The following is an 18,675-nucleotide window of genomic DNA, read 5'->3' on the forward strand; positions in this document are numbered from 1 at the left end:
CTGAGAGTTGTTTGTTTTTTTTTGTTCTTGGTTCTTCTCCGCGGTGGGTGGCTAGTGTCCTTTAAATATTGATGGTCAATAAAACAGTTTAATCATGCAACTTATATGATGGGATAAATAATTATAGGCTTTGAACTATGGCGTATTCTGATAGATCACTTGTACAGGAAATGATGATGATGATCTCCGGTAAAGGATGGACCGACCAGGGCGTATTCTGATAGATCACTTGTACAGGAAATGATGATGATGATCTCCGGTAAAGGATGGACCGACCAGTTCTCTTCACGATCATTAACAGTTACAGGAAATGATGATGATGATCTCCGGTAAAGGATGGACCGACCAGTTCTCTTCACGATCATTAACAGTTGAAAAAACAAGGAAGAAACAAGCGTGATATATTTTAAAAATTGATCTATTTGTTAAAAGTCCAATAAATAATTCAAATCGAAGCCATCTGATGCCTGACTTAGACCTATATGCCATAATAACTAACTAGTGGGATTGTGTTGCACAGGAGCAGACATTAAAAAGAAGACGATGTCCCACGAAAACTGTGCTTGACTAGCTGACCAAAACAAAATTAGAAAAACATCTTGAATAATAAATTGGCGGGTACAAGGGCATGAAGTTGCTTATGTCCACAAAACAAGGCTTTAGTACAAGCAAGAAATCTAGTTTAGAACAACAATAATCTTCCATCACGCTGAATGTAGTAATGCCCAGACATTGAATACATCCTCTTGAAGATTCATAACCTATGAGCCAATGACAATCAGGTAAAGATTGCAAATCCAGAAATCTCGCGGATAAGATGTAACTTGAGCTGAGCACCGTGAGCGACCCAGATGATTAGATTGAAACTAACCCAGATAAATAGGCGGTTCCAAGATAGCTCCCACGATTTTGGGTTCAATCCCCAGTGACTTCATTATTAAAAAAAATGTAACTTAAACTAAAACACAGTAAACGCCTTATACAGTCGAAACATCTCCTGTTACAAAAGCATCTTCAGTAGCTTCACACCTTCAACAACAACAAAAAATATGGACTCCGAATGAAGTGCAAAACAATGAGAAATATGAATTTCCAACTGGCCTTTGATGCATATCATAAGACATTCAAAATTTATTTCATATTCATCAATCAAAGAATTGGGCCTCACATTCCAACTGCTTGCCCAAGCTAACGTAGCTTACAACTCAACATTTACGTTCTTTTACAACAAAATTTACATGAGTCGATAAAACCAGGCAAGGAAAAGAAACGAAAACTCCTTTCCTTCTCTATCAATTTACATAATAGTATACAATTTTGTTTTTCCCTTGCAGTCATATGCCTTGTTGGAATGTTTCTGTCGAATGGGTATGGTATGGATGTCTGCACTCAGCCAGGATGCCATCAAATTAGAGTGGTCAGTTCTATCATTTGCATAAAGGCTCTCAAAGTAATCGACGAAACTCTGAAAATTCCAACTAATCAAAATCGGTGATTCCCAAAATCTGCTAGCTTACTGCACTTCTACCTTCACCTCGAGGCATCTTCTTTGCTCCGGCTGTTTACAATGAAACAAGTTAGCTACTTCAATATAAAAATTATGTTTTGTATACAGCTACCATGAGAAATATGCATATTATTACATTCTTCAACATCCTTCAATTGGTAGTAGTGTGGTGCAATCTCAACTAGCCACTCGGGTTTCAATTCTATAACCTGCAATATGTAAAATTTATGAATTGATTGATCAAATGGTCATGGAAAAACTATAACAATAGGAATTTTTCAAGAATATACATTACCTGTCGCATGTACTCTTTGGTAGTAAGGACAAGTTCATGATAGATAACCCACCTGGGAAGCACCTAGGGGAGTCGCAAAGAGGTATTGAATATAGTTAGCTTGGTATCATAACTTACATGGTCAAGAGGAAACAGAAACATTATATTACCACAAGGTAATACTGGTTCACTTATAAGACAAACCAGTTAGCAGATAAATCACATACTGCGACATCTAAATGCCACCAAAACTTTACTGGTCAAGGAAAAAATGACAAGATAGGCACCAGATACAGTTAAACCAGATTAATGAGACAATTGGGATAACACAATGTGAATTTCTTTTAAACTCCAGGGAACCTTCTAAACATCCATGAACTCCTTTTAGTTATTAAAGATTTTTATGGTTAGCAATACACATTATCCTAAACTCTCATTATAATATGCAATATGGTATTTACCTGTGCTAGACCAGAACTGGGATGTATGTATACTGTTTGAGGATTTTTAACAGTTCGGTATGCACCAGTCTTCTGCAACCTTGCTGAATGATGGAAAAACCCTGGAATATTCTCAATATCAGGTGTGAGCACTTGAAGCAATCTCCGTTGATCTTCATGATAAGCAAAGAATGAGCCATACCTGATGTGATGGCCTTTTTAATAGCATCCAAATCACCAGGGTTTGAGGTAAGCTCAATTTCAACTCTTTCCAAAAGCCCTTCTAACTGATCTCTAATATCTCTTGCTCGTTTCATACTCCGCACCTGGTAAGATAAGATGCATATATCAATGCCCATATATATATATATGTGTGTGTGTGTGTGTGTGTGTGTGTGTGTGTGTGTGTGATAAGATTTTTTGTTAATGCTAGGATTTTTTTGTTTATGTTTGTCATTTCTTTATTCAAGAAACGGGATGCCGCCCTAGGGAGAACACCATTCCAAGATTTATATCTTGAAGCACGTATTACTGTATCAAGCTCCTTCTGTTGGAGCTAAACAGAAAATTTATTGTGCCATAAGATTGCTCTGGCATCTAGGTTTGATACGTGACATAAGCATACCATCAACCAAATAATAATAATAATAATAAGGAACAAAAAAATGTTGAATTATCACGATATGAAAGTGTTCTCATATATTAGTGGTAAGGTTTTATTTTTCAAACACTAACAAAAATTGAAAACACCAAGAACCACCTTATTACCTCAAGTTATTATAATAAGATGGCTACACAAACACTAATAATCTTAATTCATGTATAAGAGAAATCTTCCTTGATCTCAGTTTCTCAATGTGCATTCAATCATATATAAAATTTAATGTTAATCGTGAAATGCCTCATCTCTGAGTTATGCTTACACATAAGCATCCAACGATGGGATGCACACACGAATTCCTGGATTGCACTCTAAACAGGTCAATTAAAATTAGAAGCCTATATTATTGTAAGAGATGACGACAGGAAAGCTATGACACGCCACCTTAATCATAATTGACACCAACCACCCGCATGAGTAGAATTAAATACCCCCCCCACCCCCCCCCAAAAAAAAAAAAAACCAAAAATAAAAAAAAAAACTCAAAAGAACTGTCTGGAGTTACCCTGAGTCCAAATCTTTGGTCAGAGAAATAGCTTCTGACTATTAAACAGGTCAGTGCATGAATAATTATGCATGTATGAATGTAAAATTTTGTCACTGATAAGTTATGATTTGAGATTAATTGTAGAGGAGTATCAGTGCTCCTGCATGCAAAATATATATACAACCCGATCGAGTCTAGGTGGTAGGGAAAATGAACCCTGGCTATAGAAAACCCATCTCAAAAGACTTCTTTACATTGTTCATCAGAGGTACCAATATAATCTTTCATATCATAAATATTTAATAACTTTAACAGACTTTAAGCTGATCCATAATGTCGTTTTTACCGCATTATTCTGAAGGGAAAGAAAAGCATGGATTATCTATTTAATATATATAGCAGGAGCCAACATCAACCGCATCTGGGAGGTGGAAACATTTAAAAAAAGAAAGAAAGATGCAAAACAAGAACTAGAGTAGCAAGTGTAATTATTTTCTGCTTCTTGATCATACCTGGATATAGTTTTCATAGCACCATTGAGTCGAGAAGTTGGTTTCCTTCCAGGAATTGTAAACCTGAACTAACAAAAACAAATATAAGGCCATAGAATAATTAATTAACTACCGCGTACCAAAAATTACACTGTAGTTTGGCTTCAGAGACAACAGAAATAAGTGCCGGAATTACATTGAGAAGAGCAATATGATCTCCAACATTGCCAGTGTGGAAGTTGAGTCTAGCATTGTCTGCATGTACTTGTTTATCCTTTGGACGGTAAAAGATTGAATTTCCAACAGAGAGCATGGAAGCAATTGATATGATCTCATCTGAACACTTGTATTTGTCTGAAGCAACTATCATCTTGGAGAGCATTGGATCAAGTGGAAATTCTGCCATTCGTCTTCCAACTTTAGTTAACTCTCCCCTGCTATTTAGTGCACTAAGAGCAAAAAGTTGCTCAAGGGCCTTAAGCAATGCTTCTGATGGTGGTGGGTCCATAAAATCAAAATTCACTAAATCATGGATGCCCAAGCTCTTAAGAGTAAGCACAACATTAGCTAGATTCGTCCGCTGGATCTCAGGCACAGTATTCTCTTCCAAATCATGATGATAATTATATGCAGTATACAACCGAAAGCATTTTCCAGGTCCAGTGCGTCCTGATCTTCCAGCCCTTTGCATTGCAGAAGCTCTTGAAATCGGATTAATTAACAAAGATTCCATACCTGTCCGTGGATTATATGATTTTATCTTACAGAAACCAGGATCAACAACATATTTTATCCCATCTATAGTCAATGATGTTTCTGCTATGTTTGTAGCCAAGACAACCTTCCGAGCCCCCTCTGGAGTAGGTTCGAAAATCTTAGCCTGAAGCTCTGTAGGAAGATTAGCATAAATAGGGCATATTATAAGTTCTGCTATTTTGGTTCCTAAACCCCTTGTTCTGTGCTTCAATATTTCATCCACGGTCTCAATTTCCTCCTGACCTGTGAGGAACACAAGAATATCACCAGGAGATTGGGTTATATGTATTTGAAGAACGGTGACAATAGCAGCATCGATGTAATCTGCTTCTGGAGCTGTAGTAAAATTTATCTCGACAGGATATCGCCTCCCCGGTATCTTAAAAATGGGTGCAGAGTCGAAGTAATCGCTAAACTTCTCAGCATCAAGTGTCGCACTTGAAATAAGAAGCTTAAGATCTTTCCGGAAGCGAGAAATATCCTGCCATTTTTCTCAAAGGTAAACAAACCTTATAATAAAAAACATGTTGAACAAATTTCACTAGGCAATTAACTAAAGCAGACTCAAATAGAACTACTTAACGAGTACACCTACTGATATACGTAACAGGACAAATACAATTCCGGACTGTCATTCATCTCACCTTAACCAAACCAAACAAAATATCTGTTGAAAGTGTTCTCTCATGTGCCTCATCCACCATGATGACGCTGACATGTGAGACAGAGGAAAAAGATCAATAAAAACAAAAAGTTGGTAATAAAAAGACAAAGACGGCTGTTTGATTGGTTGTCCACCTGTAGCTTGCTAAATCAGGTTCACCGAGGAATTCCCTCAGCAGCATCCCATCCGTCATATACTTCAGAACTGTTTTTTCAGAAGTGCAGTCTTCAAACCTAATTGAATAACCCACCTGTCATAAAGATTATATAGCCACCACATTAGCTTACATACCAAAAGAAAAAGAAAAAATATTCGTCCGCTAGATCCTAGCACACTGTAGTTTAGCAAAAACACAAGGACAGTGACCGAACCTCATGACCAAGTTTAACACCCATCTCCTGCGAAACACGAGCAGCAACACTCATTGCAGCAACTCGACGCGGTTGTGTACATCCAACCTAGAAAATCCAAAAAGTCATCAGCTAAGAAGCCGCTAGACATGTACCTTGTTGAGCTCAGTACATAAGAACATTTCACTGCACCTTTGAATTAAAGAACAAAATGCTGCCAAAGAAAAAGTTGCTCAATACCATAACAATATCTCAACATTAGCTATAAGTCTGTGTAATAGAAACATTAGTACAGACTGCTTGCAATGTCTTGTAAAGTAAGGAAAACTAGGGTGGCAGCTCTGTGGTTGAGCCACTAAACTAAGATATAGGTGTCATGGTTGGTGTAAGTGGAACTTTGTATCTCTGAGACAAATTACCAAATAACCTGCTTTGATGTTATTATGGATCACATGCTATAGAGACTGAGATCCACTGATTTCACCATTTCAACAAGAGACTACAGAAGAACACAAGTATCATGTGCAAAGGACACCTCCCTCTCTCTCTCTCTCTCTGTGTGTGTGTATATATATATATATATATATATGAGATTAATGGGTATCCTTGTCATAGGAGGGGATTTCCTCCTATAACGCCTCTAAAATCACATTAATCTCTCTCTCTCTCTCTCTCTCTCTCTATATATATATATATATATGAGAAATATGGAGAACCTTGATACCAAGTTCTTTCATTGAACTTGGTAGTAATGTGGAGAAATCTGGCCCCTACATCACTCCTCGAAAATAGAACCTCTATATATATATATATGAGATTAATGAGTATTCTTGTCATAGGAGGGGATTTCCTTCTTGACGCCTATGTGGCGAAATCCTCACCATCCTCATAAAGTAGGAGAGAATGTGAGTTGGTGCCTTGGTGGGGATTTATGCCTACTTTATGAGGATGGTGGGGATTGTGCCACATAGGCGACAATGAGTGAAATCTCTCTCTTATGACAAGGATACTCATTAATCTCTCTCTCTCTATATATATATATATAGAGAGAGAGAGAGATATTAATGGGTATCCTTGTCATAGGAGGGGATTTCCTCCTTGACGCCTCTAAAATCACATGATTGAGCGACATTGTGGATGATCCGCTCCGTTGAACTTGATCTACATATTCTAAAACCTCAACATACCAAGTTTGGGGTGAATCCGTCGTCGTTTGACCCTCCATTGAGCCATGTGAAAAGTTCTATTCATTCAAAACCGTTAAAATTGATACGAGTGGATGGAGGGTCAAACGACGACGGATTCACCCCAAACTTGGTGTGTTGGGGTTTTAGAATATGTAGATCAAGTTCAACGGAGCGGATCATCCACAATGTCGCTCAATCATGTAATTTTAGAGGCGTCAAGGAGGAAATCCCCTCCTATGACAAGGATACCCATTAATCTATATATATATATATATATAGAGAGAGAGAGAGAGAGAGAGAAATTCTTGTGTCAACTTAAGTGGATAGCAAAAAACTATCCAGCAAACTTTTTAGCCACTAATATTACGTAGGGATCCTTGCATGATATGGAAAGGTTTTTTATATTAATAAATGAGTGGCTAGGAAGTTTGGTAGACATCAACTTAAGTTGATAGGAGTCTTACCAGAATATTCTTTTTTACTTTGGCAAAGGTTCACTAGCGACACTTTTCCCGCTATCCATCTATGGAGGGAGTGTGTGTGTGTGTGTGTGTGTGTGTGTGTGTGTGTGTGTGTGTGTCAGACATTTGTTTACCACAGAATATTCTTTTTTACTTTGGCAAAGGTTCACTAGCGACACTTTTCCCGCTATCCATCTATGGAGGGACAAGGTGTCAAAGCATGCATGTTAAAGATCCCAAAAGTTGCATGGCACTCCATATGTTTTACTACAGTTATGACAGACAACAGAAATTATAAGAAAGCAATACTAGTGTAGTTAGGTTGAAATACCAAACCAAAAAATGCCAGCATCAGTAAAAGGATGAGAAAACTGCCAATGGCACTTGAAAATGCAAAAGGTGCATGAAGCCAGTGCATGGAGTGACATCTGAAGCATAACAAAAGCTGTGCAGTTCTCTAAAAGAAAATCACACTACTGTATGAAATGCCGGTTTTGATTGTCCCAGTAGTCACAAAGACTTGTAACCCATCCCACAAGTATCTTCATACAGACCTTTTAGTAATTTGGTTTAACATCTACTTTGATCCATAAGCTCAAATTCGGTGACCAATAAGAGCAGCTCCTATGAGCTGTGACTCTCGGCAATCCAATTGTATGGCTGGAGTTTCTTCGACGGGACTCAGTTCTAGGACTTTATAACAAGGTGATAGCTGACTAAAAGAAGACTGTCCATAACTCAGTCTTCTCGACTTAGGTTTATGTTGAATGGGAATAATGCTTCATTATGACCATCCATTACTGTACAACATGACTATGGTCTAACAAGAAAGCTCAACCTCATCCAATCCAATGTTCGAACAAACCATTGACTTGAAGCAACCTTACTGCTGATCAAATAATAGTCTGTGAAACCATATTATTATATACTTTTATTAGAAGAAAATCTGGATATTTCGATGCAAGGTGGGTAGATGCAGCAGGAGGGAGAAGGCCTTTTTCTTTGAAAAACTTACTATTAGACAAAGAAAAGCTATATGCTCCAAAACAACCTGGTTCAACCATTCAGTTCCTATATCTACTATGTACATTAGAGGATTGATTTATGATTATGGTAAATTGCAAATCACTACAGATATTAGAAATGGGCTGAACAAAACTTACGAGTAGCTAATTTCTTCATCATCCATCATAGCCAAACATCAATAAAGCACTCAAGTGCCCCTAATCCTTGTCATGAAAACTCTCACCGCCATCAGTTGAAAGTTTACCAACTTGCCATGATGATTTCTACTCACTGAAAACTAAGAATAGCTAATTTCTTGGTCATCCATTTTCAGATAGTCAAACATCAATAAAGCACTTGAGTGCCCCTAATTCTTGTCATAAAAACTGCCACCGCCACCAGTTGTAAGTTTACCAACTTGCTCTGATTCTTTCAATGATACCGCTAGAATGAGTTAAATAATTTTTTTTTGCTAACTCTTCTTCTATCAAATATTGCAATGTGATGGTATTAGCTTTTTATCTTACGTTGTGCGTCAGAGATGAATGTTGTTTCACCTAGTAAATTGCATACCAAGGACTCTATGGATGCATGAGCTTAATCTGCATCACAAGGAGAGGCCAGTAAACCTTCCACCAACTAGCCACCAACAACTGATAGCACTTTGAACATTTTAAAGGATATTAAGCTGTTACTCACAACCCTACATCTCTCATATACAGCTATAACTATAAATTGATTACACACAACCATATATCTCTCATATACAGCAATGACTATATTTTGATTATGCACAACCCTATATCTCTCATACACAGCTACAACTATAATTTAGCTACACACAATATGCTACTTAATAGAAAAGTTTCCATTTTTGCTTCCCATCACCCCCATCACCCATACACTGCAGAATTTATCCCCTTCAACCCTCTTTTCGTTGCCACTGATCTACCCAACTTTACTCTTTAGCACAACATATCATGAGTAGAATGCAGCTCAATTCCATATATGAAAATAAATAAATATTCAGCAAAACAATATTCAGCAGACAAATGCACTCTAAAAAACTAAATAAGCAGACTGCATTATCATTACAACCTCATTCCTCAGTCTTCTCCAATTTTCAATCAAGACAGTAAAAAGGAAGCACGATCACAACCTACACTTCATAAACCTAATCACATCTTATCTCCATATAAAGTTGCATCAACTTAGGTTTTTCAATGTAAAGATACATAATCAGGGTTAGATCACAACAATGTTTGAAAAAACTTTCTTGAAACTTGCTTCGAAACTCTCTTGAAGCTTTTTGGAGGATAAATGCTTCAAAACTTAAGAGTGAAGCTATTTATTCTATAAAGCTTACGCCTCATCGCTTACCGCAAAACTGAAGTGTGCACTTCGTGCTTCATAAAGTGCTTCTCTTTTGAAGCGCCGCTTGGACAAGATAGGAGGACATAAAAGGATGATTTTTGACTGACATTAAAGTGCATCTATGCATCTTCAATATGACCATGCGAGTATAAATAAGATATATATGTTATGTATGTAGCTTAGTTTATTGTGATTTGCATCTATCCTTCACATATTTAATTCTTATTTATTAATAAGGACATAAAAGTATCTATTTGTAAATTACTATACTGTTATGTATTGCATGTTCATGATTTTAACAGATTTTAGAATTAAAATGCTTTAACTCACAAGCCTTATGCATCGCGCTTTGAAGCTTATGTCTCGTTTCATTAAAGGGTCTAATGATTCGCCTTGTTCATCCTCTTTTTAAACACTGGATCGTACCATCAACAAGCACCAGGTGGCAGCAAAAAGAACACTCATATATTGTCTTTAAATCATATTTTCAATTCGAGTTCTAAGCATTAAATAAAAAGAATATGATCAGATGAAGCAACTCATCCAACAAGGAAAACTAACCAACCCAAAGAGAGCTAAACATACTTCCCATAGACATCGGAAAGCAAAAGAAATGACTCAACAAGCACAAGTTCCAATGCACTCTTAAATTACACAGTTCTTCAACTATGAAAACACCTACGTATGTGCTCATGTGGCAGAATAAGAACAAAACAACAGCGAAAAGAAATATTCTTCCCATTTAATCTGGAGGATAGAATTCACTTAACAAATGAAAGAGAACATTGCACTTGAGATATTAGTGTACCTTTCCGTGTTTTGTATATCCAGCTTCAATAAGATACTGGGGTATCTGTGTAGTCTTACCAGAACCGGTCTCTCCAACAATAACAAGAACCTGTTAAATTTGAAAAATTACAATTAACTCCTCGTACTTAGGATACCACCTTGGCTAAAATGGCAAGCAGGAAATAAAAAAACAGAGACACATCTTTATTAACTTATTAGGCTCTTATCCTTTCACCATTAGAACAGGGAATAAAGCTCATACATCAAGAAGTTCAAGGAAACTAAATTTAACGGGAAAAAAAACTAATGACAATAGTAATGACATGATGGGCTTATAACTCTTAGATATCCTCAGAAAACTAAAATCAAAAGAGGGGTTAGAATTAGAATAATAACTTCATATTTAGTTCTTTTTGTAAGCAAGAATCACAGCAAACAAAGCAAAAAAAAAAAAAAGACAAGGAAAGCTAAGGGCTCGGATGAATAGAATGTTCTGAGTATCATAAATTGCAATATAGTATGTATGTATGTGTGTGTGTGTGTGTGTGTGTGTATTGTTACCCTGTTACTTAGAAGTACAGAGCCTTTTCACTAAGGACAATTTGATTCAATATTCCCAAGAACAATAAATTTGACACATTCCTATAGCAAATACTACTTATGGATGACAGATACCAAATTTGGAACTTATGTCTAGTTCTTGAAGACTTCATTAAAGTAGGAATACTCTTTCATATCCTCCTCAATGTAACTTCTGAAAGCCTCAAAGGTTCCACTTCTCCAAATTAAGTATTGCACTAGTTAGTGCACAAAGACTTGCACAATTCCAAAAATACAGGTATAGCAACCACCACCATGGGTAGTGCATAAAAACCCGAAGCAAAACCACATGTGCAATAACTCCCTCCTGCTTGAGAAGCTTTAGGCCTAACACTGGGTCATTAAAAGAATCTATTTTCAAGAGTCATCATGATAAGGTAATTATCCCCGCTCATCAGGAATTCTATTAAAAATACATATAAAAACTCATCTAGATGGCAGCTTCAGATCTACAAACCTGATGATCATTGACAGCTTGAAGTAACTCCTCGCGGTAGGGATAGATGGGAAGAGTTTTTCTGTCATCCTGAAGAAAATACAAGGGAAATCAACAGATTTAATAAATCTAGTATTGCAGATAATGAAAGAGGTTTTGCAATCGTTAAACTTAATTTCAACACCAGTTTCAGCTGCCAAGATAATATTTAACAAATACTTAGTGAAGGTGAGACAGGCCCATTGTATCAAAAACTTGGAGACAATGGAATAATGAAAATGGAACAGAATCCAGAAGCATTTAGCAGAAAGAGTAAAGGATATCCTACCTGAAGTTTTTGTAACTCAGATTTTGCTCTGGACGTGTCAGGGCTTTCAGCTCGCAACTCGTCTTCATACTGCTCAAAAATACAAAGTATATAAAAGGTCAGAACTCCATTTCCAAGGTGGTACAAGAAGCAAATTATAAAAGAAATGAATCTGAACATGGTTTTTTCTCAACATGCCTGGACACCATCCATTACAGATGCCTTGATGAAATCAATTCCATCTTCAAAAACATACCTAGTAGAAGAGTAACAATAACAGGGTTAAGATATACTTAAATTTAAAGCGCATAAAAACATGTAGCTGTGATAAAATAATTACTTTTAAGTAGTATATGATATCACAGACAAAGAAGACAAGATGAAGTGCTAGAACTTTGTACACAAGATTTGCAATAAAAAGAAACACGCATAATCACATAGGGGAAAACATTAAGTACTTACTGATAATCATCATTTGCTTGTTTCTTATTTTTTGAGCCAAACTTTAAGGTTGCCTTTCCTGCAACAGGAACACATTTAAAGTTCAGAGACTGTCACAAAATCCATAACCATATTCGAAATGTTCTGCCACTGTGGTTAGGGAAAAATTAAAAAAAAACAAAAATGGTAAGGATAAGTATCATATTTACCAATTTGATGCTCTTCCCAGGCTTCCTGTTCAGCAAATGGATTCATCTTATCTTCAGCACCAGGGTCTCTGCATAGATGAAGAACTTCAGACCAGAAATAACAGGTAGCAAAAGAAAAAACTACTATTTTTCCATCCATTGAGCAAGTGGTCGCTATTAGCATCCTAATACAGCAAATTTGTTGCTTTTGCTAATTACAAGAAACCATTACAGCCAAGAAATTAACTATGAACCAACCTGTACCGCTGCATAGCTGCAGCAAATCTTTTCTCTTGATTTACAACTCCATCTTGATCATATGCCTCAGGCATCTTATACTGTTCCAAACAAATTTCTGATTGTTACTGGAAGAGATTGAAAAAATAAAAACAGTTTATTATAATACCCTCATCTATAAATTTCATGTTTGTACACACAAACACTAGAAAACAAAGCAAATCAAGTAGTATGAACCTCCCATTATACCCTAGCCAGGATGATACATAAACCATACAAGTTTTAAATAAATAACAAATACTATCTCCAAGAGCTGAAATCACATACAACAGAAACTCTCAATAGAATGAGGTATACAATTATTGTTAACATGGTGCGCCAGATAATTGACGGTACACAAAATTCACAATATAGATGCCCAAGTTGGCCCATAACCTAGGTCACTATAATACTTTAAGGCTCAAAGGAGAAGCAATAACTTGAATGCATGCTCACATACAAGAATCTCAATTGCCTTACTTCAGAGTGGACATGTTATGCAAGCAACAATATAAGCCCAATAAAATGCTCATAGCTGCTAACAAATCATATGATCTCTACAGCATAATGTAAACAAGTAACACAGCAAAGGCTTTACTCGAAATTGTTTGGTTGGCTATATTGAATCCTTTTTCTCTGTTACTTGATTTAGAATGACGGACAGACTCATAAAAAGCACCAGTTAGATGCAAAATAAGTGTCTTGGTATATGGTGTCAGTTTTATCTATTATAGTGCATTGAATGAATTCCTTGCTTAACTTGATATACCTCTCAAGGTAGTGCAGAAGAAAGCAAATACGAACATAAGCAAAGCCAGAAAACAGTAATAAAATAGTTTGGAATGAGATTTGCATTAATGATTCATGGCAGTATGGAAAAAATAGGCGCACCTCAGTGTCGTCTACATCCTCCAGGTGCTCCTTTGCAAGCTCATAAATCTTCTTCTTGTACCTGTAAAGGAAATCCATGAGAACCCTATCGAAAAGCAAGTACAGGAAAATAGGTGCACCGTCAGTGAGGTTCCACTTGCAAAACTAAATTGATGTAACATATTATCCATTGCAGTTTGTGTCTAAATAAATTCAACATCGATCCTCACATTACTTCTAACACGGACAAATATCGTGTTGCATGTATGTCTATTACAATCTCAACAATGAGCTCCTTTGATTTCCTTCTGGTAAGTCATAGTAGATGTAAGCCTAAATTAGGACTTAGGAACTATCGTTGTTTCAGATAATTGAACTACAGATAATGTTCAACCTTATTACTGAGGATATTTTTCGATGTCTTCTTTCTCTTCTTCTTATGGTGGATGGGGGATGGTGGGAGGAAAAAAAAAACAAAGCATAAAGCATACCTATAGAACTTGGACTGGGTTCATCTTATATGAAAACTTAGACAAATCTTGTACATGCACTTAAGACAAATCTTGTACATGCAGCTTATGGCTAGATTTATATTTCAGTGATCAGAATCACTTCGCCAGCTGCATAAAACCACAGGTCTGGAAGCTGAGATTACAATTTCCTCTTTTTTCCCTCTTTTTTTTAAGGGTGTTAAATGACACCAAGCAGAACAATCATCTTTCAATATATAGATGAACAACCAGACAGGGATCAATAAATATACATAAATCATGCAGATTTCTGTCTAAATACAAACCACAAATCTTAATATTCCTAAATTCACAAATAAGACTGGAACAGTATGAACCATGACGTAAAACAAATGGAAACATAAAGCACAGAAGAAAACTTGAAATTTGAAAATAATGAAATGCAAGTTCAATCAATGTGACGTGCTACCTTAGTTCTCTTTCTTCTGCATCTGTCAGCTTAACACCTTCAAAGATGTACTCATGATCAATTATATCATCCCTGCATAGGAATATAACAAAGGTTTAGCATTAGCGAAGCAGATGCCATACTGTTGACAGAAGACATGACTAAAAATAAAACAGACACTATATAATAGAGAATATCAAATTGCATAATACAATTCTCTGACATACCTAATCTCCAAAAGCTTCTGGTCCCTCCTTTTCTTAAGGTATACTTCTCTTGAAACTTTTCTGACAAAAGAGATACAAAAAATAAACATTCTATCTAAAGGATCTGCCAGGAAAGTAATTGAAAGTGCAGATGTAGCAAAATTCCAACAAGGCAAAGACAAGGTTATAAACATCATGGTAAAGCTCTGTCCAAATGCACAAGCAAACTCAAACTAACACTTCAAATGATAATCTTTTCTACTTCTAGATCTGTGTGCTGAAAATTTTCAAGCTTCAATTTTCCTCCTGTTCAGCTTGCTGCTCATTTTCATAGAACTACAAGGTGCAATTTACAGCTGTATAGAGTATAGACGTCTCTGCATGTAACAGTGTATCAATGTCGTACTCCATTCATTCCAAAAGTGTTATCATCTAATTCAAAGGCCAAAAGGATCCTTCTGTTTTTCTTTTCTTTTTCTTTTTATTCACAGCATCTGATCTTACAATGGCCATTTGAAGTCCTTCCCAAAAAAGAAATTAAAAAAAAATCAATGACTGTACAGTGGTTGCAAACTGAACTCAATAACTCTCTACAACAAATTCACTTGTTTGCATAGAATCCATCAAAATGTTAGTTATCCTTATTAACATATAGCAGTTCATAAACATGAACACATCAGTAAATCCACAGAGAACTAGGGAGTAATATCTATGTCAACACAGGGAAGGCCATGTATCAATATCATAGCCCAAGCCTGGCTCTTGATTGATATAAAGAACCATGACTATAAAGAATGAGGTGTGGCACAAGCCAGACCATTTCAAAATTTGATCCTGCAATAACCATTGAAGAGAACTCTTAAAGCTCAATATACCTTATCAATTAGCAACATGATGATTTGAGGATGCACTTTATATTGGAGAAAATAGTGCAAAAATCATTTCTAAAGCTAATGAAAATTTATTAATCATTGCTAAATAGCACTATTAGTTTAATTAATCTTTGCTAAACACAGTGAATAAAATATTGAAAACACCTGCATGCAAGAATATTGGGCAAAAACAAAAAATCCTTTTTAAAGCTAATGAAAACAAATCACACTTTGTTAAATAGAAATATGAGTTTTGAATAAAATAATGAAAATACATGTGTACATGATGCATGCAGTATCCAATCAGCTCATGGGCCAAATGAAAGTTGGTTAAACCCGGCCTGCTCACTAAATGTGCTTTCTTTTTAGACTATGCCCAGCCCAAGATGGATTGAACCCGGTTCTCCGGCAAGATAACCCAAACCTTTTGACAACCTTAGAGATTAATGCACACCAAAATAAAATTAAATAAATACCACAAAGATGATTGAGGATATGAACCTTAGATCAACAGTACTATTTTCCTCAAAAGCTTTTGATCTCCGAAGTATCTCCTCTGAAAAAAAAAATTGAAAAAAAAATTAGATAAGCAAGAAAAATATCCATCTAGAAGACCAAAAAGAGTAATCAGTATAACTGCACAAACTATACCTTCCTCCTTTTTTGATAACTTTGGCTCCATCAACTGCAAATAGGAGGGAAGAAAGCGATTAATGACAACAAGAACATAGCTTTTTAAAATAAAATTAAAAAAAAAGTAGTAGCATTTATCCGTGATCTATGAGCAGCTACAAGAACCATTTCTTCGTAGCTTAGCTCCCTTGAGGGTCATCTCCTTTCTTTTGTCACAAGTACTTACATTAGTTTATTTTTAATGCCATAATCCCAGTTTGATTAAATCCGCTGTTAGTCTTTACAGTTCCATTGGCTACAAAGACTAGATCCTTGCTCATCCCAGAAAGTATAAATATACATTGTTGATTTCCTTTTGCTTACAGATAGATCTTCCTAATTATGAGTCTATGACTTATCCAAAGCAACTTGATTATCACTACAAACCTGTCGTGTCTTTGCAGCATCTCTTTCTTTCATGTTTCTCTCTAGTTGTGCTCTTTCCTCTTGATCACGTAGTATAGCCTCCTCAGACTACAAGCAAATAAAGAGGCAAATTCATCGGATACATAAGAAGTTGAGAAACAATTTTTTGATATTTGAAAACATAATGGAATGATGTCGCCAAATTTCTAACATTTATAACTATTGATCATAGTGATAATCCCTTAAGTTAAAAAAATCATAAGGGAGGGGGGGAAATCAAAGATTCATAGAAATATAGAATAATACTTGGATGCACTAATTTAGTTAAATGGTGTTGAACAAACTAGTCTTTTCTTCATGTCCACATACAGGTTATTACAAAGTGTTTTTAAAGTTTTGCTTGACAACTGAGACATGTGCATACTCTTCTGTATTTGGTCAATGCTAAAAGCTTTTGCAAAGAAACACTAATACCTCAATATCATCTTCACTTTCATCCACCTTTGAAGTCCGCTTCCGAACATTCCTTTCACTGCCTTTAACTACAGTCGGCTGCAATACAAAATTTAATCAAAATAATCATAAGGAATCATTACAATAAGCCTTTACCATAGCATCTCATCACAAAAAAAAGTAAGAAGAAGTCCAATAATATGCCTCATCATCATCCTCACTCTCGTTGGCTTCGCCCTTCTTCCGAAATCTCTTCTTAGCACTGCCTCTCTCCTGCTGCGTACTCACTGTCAGGTTATTATCCACATCATCTTCATCATCAGCATCCAGAAGCTTGTAGCTACTCTGTTTCTTTGCAAACTGCGCTGCTTCTCTCTCTTGCTTCTGATAACTCTGGAGAAAATGGGCAACAAACAAACATAAACCATGAAAATTCTTAACCCAACTTATTTAACTAAATTTTTTAAGAGAAAGACGAGATGTTACACTTGGGGCAGATTGTCTATGAGGAACTTTAGCGAATATTTCGTGCGCAAACGACCGAGTGTCCGCTGACGACGAGAATCCATAGTCGACGAGCTTGGCCACGAGATCAGAAGGCGAAGATGCTTCTTTTGCTGCATAAAATGCATCAAGCTGTAATATCTAAACTAAAAAACATAGCACAGATGGAAATCTAATTATAAAACAAATCAATAAGTAAGGAAACTTACACAAACGAATCACATACTGAACAACTACACTCTGAGAATAGCCCATGAGTGACATGAGCTTATCCGAGACCCAAGTCTTTAAGTACCTCTCATCCGCCATTGTTTTTAAATTATTTGAAATTTTATGCTAAAATAATTGGATCGTGGAGCTAGGGTTTCGAATTGCGACTGAGGTGCTTGAATGAGGGCTTAAAGGAGCCACAAAGAGCCGTATAATCGGCAAGAGAAGCGCTTTTTAGCTAAGTGGTGACGCCGGAGGAGGTCGGCGGCGAAGGCGGAATCCGGCGAGAAATGGAGAAGACTCGAGAGACGAGAAAAGGGGCCGAGAAGAAAATAAAGAAGCCGGTTTGTTTCTGAAGTGAGAGGTTTAAAGAAGTAATCGGGTTCGGGTCTTGAATGCTCTGGATCCGATGGTATAAACCCACGGGGGGAGTCACACCGTGCACGGACCTGTTGTTACAAATCGGATTCCACAAGATCCATTTTCGGAAGTCCAAACCCATTAAGAAGAGGGTTATTTGCATATATACCCCTTTAATATCGGTATTGCAGAACTGCCTCCAGAATCTCAGTATTTGTAAAACTATCTCTCATATCATCAATTTGAAAAAGAAAATGCTCGAATCAATCAATCATCGACTTTCATAGGTTGATTTACTGTGACGCCCCTGGGTTCACACAAGGCTGCAGTCCAATGTGAAACCAGAGATGTCAAACCTGTCATGCACCACACACTGTGCATAAACACGTTTCACCAATCATAGCAATATCTTCTAGTGGAACCAAATAGAAGTGCAGGTACAAAACAGGTAAACTAAAGAGAATAAATGTAATAGACATGATATAGAAGAGATATCTCATAAATAAAAAGAATCATGTCTCAACTATAATACATCTGATATCTGAATAAT

The 18,675-nt window shown here is 36.4% G+C and overlaps 1 protein-coding gene across 1 annotated transcript; it reads right to left on the bottom strand.

Annotated features, from left to right (window-relative positions):
• On the bottom strand, nt 1,077–18,104 carry LOC109848847 (pre-mRNA-splicing factor ATP-dependent RNA helicase DEAH1). The gene is made up of 27 exons (XM_020418550.1): nt 17,765–18,104; nt 17,538–17,668; nt 17,256–17,444; nt 17,073–17,150; nt 16,620–16,706; nt 16,212–16,245; nt 16,062–16,116; nt 14,710–14,769; nt 14,504–14,575; nt 13,586–13,646; nt 12,677–12,756; nt 12,440–12,507; nt 12,252–12,309; nt 11,988–12,045; nt 11,811–11,879; nt 11,504–11,572; nt 10,466–10,555; nt 5,652–5,738; nt 5,415–5,530; nt 5,261–5,327; nt 4,057–5,097; nt 3,882–3,944; nt 2,424–2,547; nt 2,243–2,343; nt 1,803–1,865; nt 1,644–1,716; nt 1,077–1,558 (listed from the first exon to the last, which is right to left on the bottom strand). Exons 1-27 carry the CDS (start codon nt 17,862–17,864, stop codon nt 1,509–1,511), a joined length of 3,144 nt encoding a protein of 1,047 aa, XP_020274139.1. The 5' UTR covers nt 17,865–18,104; the 3' UTR covers nt 1,077–1,508.

Source organism: Asparagus officinalis, chromosome 7, assembly GCF_001876935.1.
Source record: "Asparagus officinalis chromosome 7, Aspof.V1, whole genome shotgun sequence".
Taxonomy (NCBI): domain Eukaryota; kingdom Viridiplantae; phylum Streptophyta; class Magnoliopsida; order Asparagales; family Asparagaceae; genus Asparagus; species Asparagus officinalis.